This window comes from Typopeltis vanoorti, chromosome 1 (genome assembly GCF_054136105.1).
Source record: "Typopeltis vanoorti isolate ZY-2024b chromosome 1, IOZ_Tvanoo_1.0, whole genome shotgun sequence".
Classification (NCBI taxonomy): domain Eukaryota; kingdom Metazoa; phylum Arthropoda; class Arachnida; order Uropygi; family Thelyphonidae; genus Typopeltis; species Typopeltis vanoorti.
In genome coordinates, this window is record NC_143549.1 from 140,731,607 (window position 1) to 140,743,949 (window position 12,343).

General features: G+C 35.4%; 1 protein-coding gene across 1 annotated transcript in view; it reads right to left on the reverse strand.

Annotated features, from left to right (window-relative positions):
- The window catches only part of cpb (F-actin-capping protein subunit beta), a 102,951-nt gene that overhangs the window by 48,495 nt on the left and 42,113 nt on the right, over positions 1–12,343 (reverse strand). Inside the window, exon 4 of the mRNA XM_090399478.1 lies at positions 9,474–9,729. Coding sequence (XP_090255604.1) covers positions 9,474–9,729 — 256 coding nt within the window. The remainder of the gene's footprint in view (positions 1–9,473; positions 9,730–12,343) is intronic.

The window sequence follows — 12,343 nt, forward strand, 5'->3', positions numbered from 1 at the left end:
AAATGTTTAACTTGTTCCATAGGTTCTCCATTCACAACACAGTTGACATTTTCAATGATTCTGCCTATTTTCATTGACTTTGTCTTTTTATTGCTGACCTTCATACCATATCTATTACAACAGCTATTCAATTTAGTCAGAGAATCTTGCAGACTTGTAGCGGATTTATTTAGAAGTATAACATCATCCGCATAAAGCAAAGAGCTGACATTAACATCTCCCATTTTGATATCATGTTTAATACCACTTTCCTTCATAATGTGATCCATATAGATAATGAATAACAGAGGGGATAATGTACATCCTTGTCTCACACCAGATTTAACATTAAACCATCTTCCTGTACTTCCTTCAATTCTAACTGCTGACTTACAACTCAAATAAAGACTAAGTATTGCTTGATATAATGCCCCCCATTGACACCATATAACTGCAGCGTATTGAATAGCTTCTTTCTTGCACCTTATCATATGCCTTTTCCAAATCGACAAAACTTAAATACAGATCTTTGTTATATTCCCATGCTTTCTCGACTATTTGTCGTAAAGTAAAGATCTGATCAATTCTAACTACTGACTTACATCTTAAACAGTGACTATTGATTTGCTCAATATAATGTCCCACTTACATCACATAACTATAGTGTTCTGAAGATCTTTACTCTTGGCACCTTGTCATAAGCCTTTTCCAGATCTATGAAAGTAATATAGAAATCCTTGTTGCATTCTCACAAATTTCTCAACTGTTTGTCTTAAAGTGAAAATCTGATTCTGATAACCTCTATTTGGCCTGAATCCAGCTTATTCTCCACCAAATTTCCCTTCCACAATTTTTCTTAACCGTTTCTCAAGTATACTTGCATATATCTTACTAGGAACACTTAGTAGGAAAATACCTCTATAAATTGCACATTCAGTTTTATTTCTCTTTTTATAGATGGATATTATGAGAGCTCTACTCCAATTCAACCATCTGACTAGGTGTTCTGAGTTATACAGTGCAGCCACTGTAAAACTTTTACAGCTCCATATTTGAGCATTTCTGGTTGAATTTCATCTACTCCAGCTGCCTTTCCACGTTTCAGGTTTTTGATGGCTTTTTCTACTTGAAGTATGGATATATATTCCTGACATTCCTGCTGAGTGGTTTCTACTTCTTTCTTGTTTCATTTAGCAATCTTTCAAAGTAATTACTCCGGACATCTAGCATATTTTTATCTTCACTTTTCATATAAAGGTTATATGAAAAGTGAATTCCTTTTACAGTACTCTACTCCATTTCTAAGTTTTTTTAGTAGCCTCCAGAATATTTTGCCACCTTCCTGATATTTATTTTCTGTCTTTTGTTTTTCTATTTTTATTTTTTGATGACTTTTCTTTAGCTAGTTTTACAGTGTTTTGCTTTGTTACATTTTTCCTCTAAGAGCATGTATTCTCTAAGAGCACAAGCTGACTTACTTGCTAGTAACTTTCGATGTCTTCTTGTTTACCTCCACTGCCTCTTTAATTCAATGAGTCCACCATGAAGTTCTGAATTTTCTATCCTTAGAGACAACCTCACCACATGTTTCTCTGGTTGAATCAATCAATGTTTTCTTCAGGGTTTGCCAATGAATCTCCAAGGTTTGGTTCTTGTTTTCAAACTCTTTAATTTTTTCTTGAATGATGTTCGTGTATTTGAGTCTAGAGTTCACCTCTGAGAGCGTTTTTACACACTCTTCTTTATAATATGAAATTCTATTTTATTCTGCTCAAAACTAAATAGTGATCACTTCCTATTTCAAATCCTCTATATAATCTTGTGTTCTGAAATTAGTGGGAAAATATTGCTATCAACTATAACATACTCTATGACACTTTTCTTATTTCTTGCATCTCTCCATGTGAATTTGTGCATATTTTTATGTTGAAACATGCTGTGAGTAATAACTAGTCCATGTACTGTACAGAAATCTAGCAGGTACATACCATTATTATTAGCTCTGCTCTTTTCTCCAAATACATTCCCCAAACATTTCTATGTCTGTTAATCATCTCCTACATCTATAACAAGAACCAAATTTTCCTTTTTCATTTTGTCTGCTGCCTTCTCTAATGCCTCAGAAAATTCCTCCATTTCATTTCTTCCTTTGCAGAATCTTCTGTGGAACCATAGGCACAAATAAATCTCATTGTCCAATTCCCTAGCCTGATATTTGCTCACATCACTCTACTTGATATTGTCTGTCATTCAAGAAGATTATCCTCATATTTAGTGTTGAATACTATAGCTACTCCTTCTTTTCCCTGATTGTAAGTGCCTGAAAATAGCATTTTATATTTGTTGCTTAGAAAGAACTTGCCTGTTTTTGTCTTCATTGTTTCAGTCAGGCCTATTATATCGATCTGGTGCTTATCCAATTCTTCTGCTAGTTCCAATTCTTTTCCAGTGATGTTTCTTACATCGATAGTACCAATCTTGAACTCTGATAATGTTGAGTTGTGATGCGGTTCAGGATTTTTTCTGGTAGCTGACTTTGTAATGTTCTCCCTGATTCCTTGACAAAAACAATGAGGGCCTTGTTTAACTGTGCGATCGTCCATCTGGCATGAAGTTCTGTCATATTGTACCATCATTTTACGTTGTGTTAAACATTTACAATTAGCAATTAAGAATATAATTTTTTCATCTTAGTGTTAAATTTCCAGCCCATCCTTGTTCTTTCAGCATCCAAACAGATACCTAATAGGGTGCTCAATGAGAAGGTAGGAATTGACTAAGTCAGAAGTCCCAGTCGTTTTTCTGCATTCCTTAAAACATGGAGGGTCTCCTCCCAGTTATATAGCTTTGACCCTCAATTTCTTTTAGCAGAGATTATGCTACAAGATATTGATGAAGCTAGGGATCTTGGAGTTGGAAGTTTATTTTGCACTTGGTTAGACTATAATAAATTTAGTTTAATCCTTTATCCAAGTGTGAGCAAACAAAGTTTGTGCCTGAAAATATCTTCAGGACTGTAGCAAGGTGGTGCAACTGTTGGCAACTAGGTGCAAAGGTGGACCAAGCACTCATCACTCCTTGCGGACATGTATATACTGCTATGCATTGAGGGAAGGGCCACTACCCAGACCGGTTTTGAACTTTATTGAGGTCTCGTCAGTGGGAGGCAGACCCAGAGGTGGTGACACTAAGGCAGAAGCAATAGAGAGGTCATATTTACTTATATGAGTTGCCAGCCGGTGTACCACCTTATTATTAAATTACTCTGGATTTAGAGAAAGATGTTGGAAGTTTATTTTGCACTTGGTTAGACTATAATAAATTTAGTTTAATCCTTTATCCAAGTGTGAGCAAACAAAGTTTGCACCTGAAAATATCTTCAGGACTGTAGCAAGGTGGTGCAACTGGAGATACTGAGACAAGGAGTGATGACAGCTTGGTCCACCTTTGCACCGAGTTGCACCACCTTGCTACAGTTCTGAAGCAAGGTGGTGCCTGAAAATATATCAAAGAAGAAAATATATCAAAAAAAAAAATATATCAAAGAATGAAAAACTATATCAAAGAAGACTTACAAATCATACAAAGAAAATAAATGAAGATACAGATAATGAAAATGCAAAACATTAAACAAATAGTAAAACAAGCAGTATATGAAGCCATAGGAACAAAACTGTGAAGAAAAAGGAAAGGACTCAGAACCTGGAACCCAGAAATGGAATCTTTAATAAGAAAGAAAAAAGAAATGCATCTTAAATGGTTAAATGACAGAACCATAGGAAATGAAATAGAATATAAAAGAATCAGAGCAATAACAAGAAGGGAAACCAGGAAAATCAGAAGACAAGACTGGGAAAAATTTGTATCAAGATTAGAGCATGACATAAATGGACCCCAACTAAAGAGCTATAAAATCATTTAAAAAAATGACTCAAGAAACAAAGGATAATCTACAATTAGAAGGCCCCATCCACAAAAGAATGGACCAATTACTACATCCAGCTTCTAAACAATAATAATCAAATTGAAATAAAACAAGTAATAAGTCAAGAAAGAAATGAAGAACCAATACAGTTAAATGATCTAAAGAAAATATTGGAAAAACTAAAAAATAGAAAAGCTACAGGAAAAGATGGAATAAATTCAGAAAACTAAAAACTATACAAATACAGCTCTAAACCATTTCAATTACAAACAATTAATTAAATTCCTAAACCAAATATGGGAAGAAGAAGGAAACATCCCACAAAATGGAAGACAGCATAAACATATTCAAAGAAAGGAAACAGAAAGGATTGCGGAAACTACAGAAGAATATCCTTATTAAATATATCTAGATATAATTAAAAGTAAATTAACACTGTGGGGCGAGGAAATTATTGCATAAGAACAATGTGACTTTAGGAAAGAAAGATCCTGCACAGGTTCCACATTTACACTCAAACAAATTGTAGAAAAAAAGAATAGAATTTAACCTGCCAACATATATGGCCTTCCTGGATTATGAGAAAGCATATGATCAAATCAACAGAACAAAATTAATATACTGTGTGAATTGAAAGCTCCATCTCAAACCACAAAAGCAATAGCAAATATAATGGAAGAAAGCTATACTAAATCAATAATGAAACAACCAAAAATATTAAAACCAATAGGTCTCATTCAAGGAAGTGAATTATCACTAATACTCTTCAATATATATATATATATTCCTCTATAGTTTCCACAGTCCTTTGTTTCCTTTCTTTGAATATGTTTATGCTGTCTTCCATTTTGTGGGATGTTTCCTTCTTCCCATATTTGGAAAAAATTTCAAGAGAGTGAAGGAAACACAAAATCATAGGAATTAAAATAGGAAATAAAAAATTAACCAGCCTTTTGTATGCTGATGATCAAGTTATTTTTGCTGAAAATGAAGACCAATTACAGAAAAATCTACATGTATTGAACAAAACAATAGAACAGTATGACATGAAAATCTCAATAAATACAACGAAATCAATAGCATTTCAAGGTAAAAAAATTAAAAGATGCAAACTAGTCATCCACAACAAAGTAATAGAACAAGTGAACAAATTTAAATATCTAGGAAATTACATAAGCCCCAATGGAGAAATCGACACTGCATATAAAAAGCAAAAATTCCTAGCAGTCATTGGAACTTTGAACAGACACTGCAATAAACAGATGTCTAGAACAACCCAAATAAAACTATATAAAATAATAGCCAAACCAATTCTGAAATATGGCAGCGAAACATCGTCTTGGGGAGAACAAGATAAAAGACAAGTGGAAGTTGCAGAAATGAAGTTCCTAAGACTGCTTGTAGGTTATAAAAGAATGAACAAGATAAGAAATAAGAAAACAATTATCCATAATTAACATAACAGAAGACATCACAAACTATAAAAAGAACTGGAAAAACTATGCAGAAAGAATGAACAAGGACAGATGGACAAATCTTGCCTGGAAATATAAACCAAAGGGACACCAATGATGAGGAAGACCCCAGGAGATTAGGGGGTGGGGGACTTTTTAAACCCTTGAAAACATTACAGGCAAACAATTGCCTAATATGCGAAGCCAAGAAGTTTGATCATAGTTAAGCAAGGGGTAATAGTCAGCTTCTTTTCCTCTCAGTGCAGTGAGTGAGTGGAACAATTTGATTTGAAATGGTGAATGCGTCTAGTGTGAAAAAGTTTAACAGAAGATATGACAGCTAGTGTAGGTGATATATGGACTCCTTCAATGAGTTCTTGACTCTTTAGATGTCTTAGATGATAATGATAATAATAATACAATTTTAAAAGCATGCTTTTATTCTACTTTTCACATTTGCTTTCTTTAACTCTTCTTTCTCATGTCTTCCATTACTGTTTGCATTTGTGCTTTCATGTTGTTTAGTGCTTTATGTATGATTCTGGCAATTGGGTTCTCTCATTATATGATTTTCCAAATTTCCTTAGTATTCTATTTCCTGCTATTTCTTTTATTCTGTTTACTGCTATTTCCTTTGTTCACTGACCTCAACTATAGTCTTTTTTCTAAATTTATTTTCAGTAAAAGAGCATGTTGTCTTGGCTATAAAATACTGTATTTATTATAAATTTAGTTTAATCCTTTATCCAAGTGTGAGCAAACAAAGTTTGCACCTGAAAGTATCTTCAGGACTGGGGTAAGGTGGTACAACACTGGGCAACTCGTTGCAAAGGTGGAGCAAGCTAACATCATTCCTATTTCAGTATCTCCCATAATGCAAAACACATCTCCTTGCTGATATGTATAATGTTATGCATTAAGGGAAGGGGCCACTACACAGACTAGTTTTGACCTTTATTGAGGTCTCTTCAGTGGGAGCCAGGCCCAAGTGGAGATGCCAGGCAGAAGCATTAGCAAGGTCATCTCTACCTATAGGAGTTGTCAAATGGTGTGCCACCTTTTTATTAAATTACTCTGGATTTAGAGAAAGATGTTGAAAGTTTAATTTTAATTTGGTTAGACTATAATAAATTTAGTTTAATCCTTTATCCAAGTGTGAGCAAACAAAGTTTGCACCTGAAAGTATCTTCAGGTCTGGTTTAAGGTGGTACAACACTGGGCAACTCGTTGCAAAGGTGGAGCAAGCTAACATCATTCCTATTTCAGTATCTCCCATAATGCAAAACACATCTCCTTGCTGATATGTATAATGTTATGCATTAAGGGAAGGGGCCACTACACAGACTAGTTTTGACCTTTATTGAGGTCTCTTCAGTGGGAGCCAGGCCCAAGTGGAGATGCCGGGCAGAAGCATTAGCAAGGTCATCTCTACCTATAGGAGTTGTCAAATGGTGTGCCACCTTTTTATTAAATTACTCTGGATTTAGAGAAAGATGTTGAAAGTTTAATTTTAATTTGGTTAGACTATAATAAATTTAGTTTAATCCTTTATCCAAGTGTGAGCAAACAAAGTTTGCACCTGAAAGTATCTTCATTTAAGTTTAAGGTGGTACAACACTGGGCAACTCGTTGCAAAGGTGGAGCAAGCTAACATCATTCCTATTTCAGTATCTCCCATAATGCAAAACACATCTCCTTGCTGATATGTATAATGTTATGCATTAAGGGAAGGGGCCACTACACAGACTAGTTTTGACCTTTATTGAGGTCTCTTCAGTGGGAGCCAGGCCCAAGTGGAGATGCCAGGCAGAAGCATTAGCAAGGTCATCTCTACCTATAGGAGTTGTCAAATGGTGTGCCACCTTTTTATTAAATTACTCTGGATTTAGAGAAAGATGTTGAAAGTTTAATTTTAATTTGGTTAGACTATAATAAATATTCAATTTGGTTAGACTATAATAAATCTTCAGTGGGAGCCAGGCAGAAGCCTGGCTCCCACTGAAGAGACCTCAATAAAGGTCGAAACTAGTCTGGGTAGTGGCCCTTCCCTTAATGCATAACATTATACATATCAGCAAGGAGATGTGTTTTGCATTATGGGAGATACTGAGATAGGAATGATGTTAGCTTGCTCCACCTTTGCAACGAGTTTCCCGGTGTTGTACCACCTTACCCCAGTCCTGAAGATACTTTCAGGTGCAAACTTTGTTTGCTCACACTTGGATAAAGGATTAAACTAAATTTATTATAGTCTAACCAAGTGAAAAATAAACTTTCAGCTGTATTTATTAGTTTTTCTTTTTTCAAGTAACTTTAATTTTCTATGCCTTTCTGACTTGTTTCTTATCATCATATTCATTTAAGGTGAAGCAAGCCCATGTGTATAAATATAGATCATATAATCAAAATCGACCTCATAACTTTTAAACTTCTAATTAAAAAGAAAGCCTCTATAGCTCAGTTAGTATCGATAAAGCTCTCCGGTTAGATAGACCTAGGTTCGACTCCCGTCTATGATGCAAAGGACCTTTATTTCAATTAAAGGTGAGTTAGCCTGTCTCATATGGCAGTGGAAGGGGTTTTTTCCCTCCCAGAAAGTGTTTTCAGCCAGCCTGGTTGGCCGAGTGGTGAGCGTATCCACTCTCCAGCCAAAAGGCTGCAGGTTCGAATCCCGCCGTAGGAATGGATTTTTTGCGATTGTCTGTGAAAATACTAGTGATGGCAGTGGGCGGTAGATGGCATTGGTGTAGATGATGATGGTAGTTGCAGTTCATTGTAGTGTGGATTGAGTGGTGGAGACAGAGTTGTAGAGTAGGTGTCCTCGATGAGTCTTTGGCCTCTCTGGAGGTGTCACGTAATAATAATAATACTGTATATTATACCATATTTCTTTAATTTACAGTTTTAAGAGAACAGTAGCAACTTATGCTAGTTGTCCATCACTAAGTCTTTGTCCAATTAGGAAGAATTGTTTGCACCAGCTTTCCCATTACTTTAGGCCAACTAATACATGCCAGCTGTTCATCACCCAAGTACCCTCCAGCTTTTTAACTGGAGACAGACAATTATAAAGTAGATTTCCAAAGTTTTCAGATCATTTTTGGTTATATTAATACAGACCACATATAGTTAGTTCATTATGAAGATTTCAGGTAAGTGTCATTAATTTATGCTATTATAACACTTTAAAATTTAATGGTTAATTCTGGATTTTAATTTTTATAATTTTATGCTCTTCTCCCATTTTACATTTGTGCTTTGTATGATTCTGGCATTTGTGTTCTCTAATCATATGATTTCTCAAATTTTCTTAGTATTCTATTTCCTGCTATTTCTTTTATTCTGTTTACTGCCATTTCCTTTGTTTACTGACCTCACTACAGTTTTCTTGCCAAATTTATTTTAATAGAAGATATGTTGTCTTGGCTATAAAATATTGTGTATTTATTAGTCTTTCTTTTTTCAAGTATCACTGTGCATTGCAAAACTGTGGCAGTCCAAATTCCACAAGATACTTGCATGCTGCTCGACTTTCATTTTCATTTCTAAAATCTAGTTTAATCCTCTTAGCTAAATTTCAAAATTTAAAATATTTCATAATTACCAACTTCTAAGCCTTCAAATATTTGCAATGCATGGAGGGGGGAAGAGGGATGATTTTAAAAGACCTTAATTTAAGAGGATAAATTCAACAAGTCATAGTCATCCAACTGATTGACTATGCTACAACACAGTTCTTTTCACAATTCAGTTTGTGTTTTTTTTTTTTTTTTTCATTTATTGTTCAAGTTGAAGGATGAATTTATATAAATTAACCATGAACAATAATTTAACAGGGAAGACATAATATAAATTCACGAAAACGTGAAAGTAAGTAGCACACTTGTGGAGCCAGACTACTTTTCACAGTACACTCAGTGACGTGATCTGGTCTTTGACTTGTCTTTCAAGATAATTGTATTTTTTGAATAACAGTATTAAAAGCAAGTGGGCGGGTGGATTTCTGGAGCCCTGTATAATTATTATTAGGGATTTTGCATAATAATTATTATATTTAATGCAGTGGAATAAATTTGTTTCAACATACAAATTAATTTTTATTATAATATTCTTACCTGTACTTCCACAACATGAATTGAGTCCCAACAACCTTTGATTTTTTTTGACCCATCACCTGCTTTCTTAATCAGTATAACTCCTGCAAAACCATGGTCCAAATCCCAAAGATAAACTGATGACACTCCACCTTCGAAATACATTTCTCGATACTGATCAAAAGCCTCATTGGCATCCATCTCAAGTTTACGTAATCGTTCAGATGGCATAGCTCCATCTTCCAAAGGTGGATCATAAGTATTGCTCCAAGGTGACCTATTCAGAAAAGTTATTCCATTTGTAAACTACAATTGTCTAATGAATGGCTTTGATACCATCTAATTTAATTCCATTTCATACTTCAATACTTATACTTGCATAGCTATCATGAAGAATATCAAACTGGTATATTGTATTCAACCATATAAAACTTCTCCAATCTTATTTTTCATTATATAACAACAAGAAATATAATCTGTTAACTATTATATTGAAATCTCTCATGTTGTTGTTTAGAAGAGAAAACAAACATCTAGGAATAATGGGAGGAAGAAATGCTCTCATCTGTAGCAATCCTTAAGCTGCATATATCCCTCCTGGGTGATGTTATATGGGCAACAGTGATATTGGGTACAAAACTCTACTTCAGGGACTCCTGGTAATTGAGACCAGGACATGTGTTGAAAGTGCAAAACTGGCAGCACCTTCAATTCCATGATCACTGCCATGAGAGATTGGGTTTAACACCTATAACAGTTCACAAAAACCCAAGAGTCCAAGTGCTGCAGCTGAACATGGAAGGTTTAAGCTATAGCAAGTGCAAAGTTTTCAGAAAAGCACTTCTGAAAGAGAGCATTGATGCAGTCATTGTACAAGAAACACATACTGAACACTTGTCGAATGCCAGTGGAAGATGTACTATTCCCCAGATACACAATGATTGGTGCCACAGCAACAAAATGTATGGACGTACCCCCATATGCAATAAGCAATATCGTAGGGATATCACTTCTCTCACAGGAACTAGAACAAACCCATAGTATATCAACAATAACTATCCTTCTCCTGTGGTCTAAAAATAGTAAATGCATACAAACCTTCTGATATGTATTGGCCACAGTCAGTTTAAACCTATATGAACAGCCTGAAATATATGCAGCTGATTTTGAGAGTCATCATACACAGTGGAAATATAAGAATAGTGATGAAAATGGTGAAAAAAAAAAAAGCCTAGGTATGTTGGGCAGATATTAATAATTTGCAACTTTTCTTTGACACCAAACAACTAAGTAACTTTCACTCTGAACAGTGGAATACTGACACGGAATTATGCTTTGTTACTACTGACAGCGAACTGATGCCAGTCCCTATAATCCAACAAGTACTCCCTAGCTTTGTCAAACCACAACACTGCCCAGTCATCCTCCAGGTAGGCCCCCTCTGATTGATGCCCTTCCTGAGATGGAACTTCTGCAAGGCAAATTGGAGTATCTTTAAGAGGAAACTCGATGACATAGCATGGTTCATTAAGCCTGAGATGAGCAACTATGAAATATTTGTGAGAGTGGTCCCCTCTGCAGACTGACATTGTATCCAAGAGGATACTAAAAAGGATATATTCCTTGTTGGAACACAGACCATTACAAGAAGAGAAAGATGGCAGTCAACTGTATATGACATGGGCTTCAGACACTAGCTGAAAAGCCTGGACACTCCCTGAAATATCCCTCCTTGAAAACACAGAACAGCTGATCAACAAGGGATTTAATATTTCCAATGCATGGAAAGAGGAGTGGAACAATATGTTGATCCTGTTTGACAAAAAGGCTATAAAGGATCCAACTACTTGACCATCTGGCCTTGATCTCCATTGTTGCTCCTGGTGAATACCTAACCATCTTCAAACCAGACAAGGCAGGAGTGTGGCATGCTTGCACTCCTGGGTCATCAATCCAACTCTGGCTTGTGACTGTGGAGCATCAGTTCAGACAATGACTCACGTTATGTATGAATGCAACTTACAAGCTTTCCCTGACAACCCATCAAACCTAGTGAGCATATTATTATTATTATGTGACACCTTCAAGGAGTCCAAGGACTCCTTGATGGAGGTTACCCACTCTACAACTTTCCATCTCCACCACTCAATCCACCAACTACAGCAAACCTACACCAATGCCATCTACTGCCCATTACCACCAGTAGTATTTTCGCAGACAATCACAAACATCCATGCCCACAGCTGGATTAGAACAGGCAGCTTTTTGGCTGGAGAGCAGATAAGTAAACTACTCGGCCAACCAGACCGGCAAAGGCAGCTAAGTGTCTGGTGAATTTGGACATAAATTTATGATACAAATGATGACTTACTTTGTGTAATGGTTTACTCTTAAATTTATATATTCTGTTCTTTAAGATTGCTTTTAATTTTAATTAAACCTGCTGTATACTATCCATATGATAAATAAATAAATAGGGATAATAATTAACATGCTAACTTTATTTACTTATAAAATTACTACCATATCAGCCCATCTGCTGAAACGAATCTCACACACACACACACACACACACACAGAACACATTTTTGGACATTTTTACCAATTTCTGCATTAATATCCCACTGATGAGACCTCAATAAAGGTCAAAACCAGTCTAACTAGCATAAAGAGGCAATTGAAATCAACAGCCTCTATATACAAGCAGACCAGTTGTGATGATACTTCATGCATAAACTCTGTTTACTTACACTTGGGTAAGGATTAAAAACAAAAATATAATTTTTTGTCAAGTATAATGGCATTCATTCCCCTTTCCAAAATCAACAAAACTCATTTTCAGTGGCGGCCTGTGAAGTTTTAAGTGGGGGGTGCTGCTTATACAAAATAAT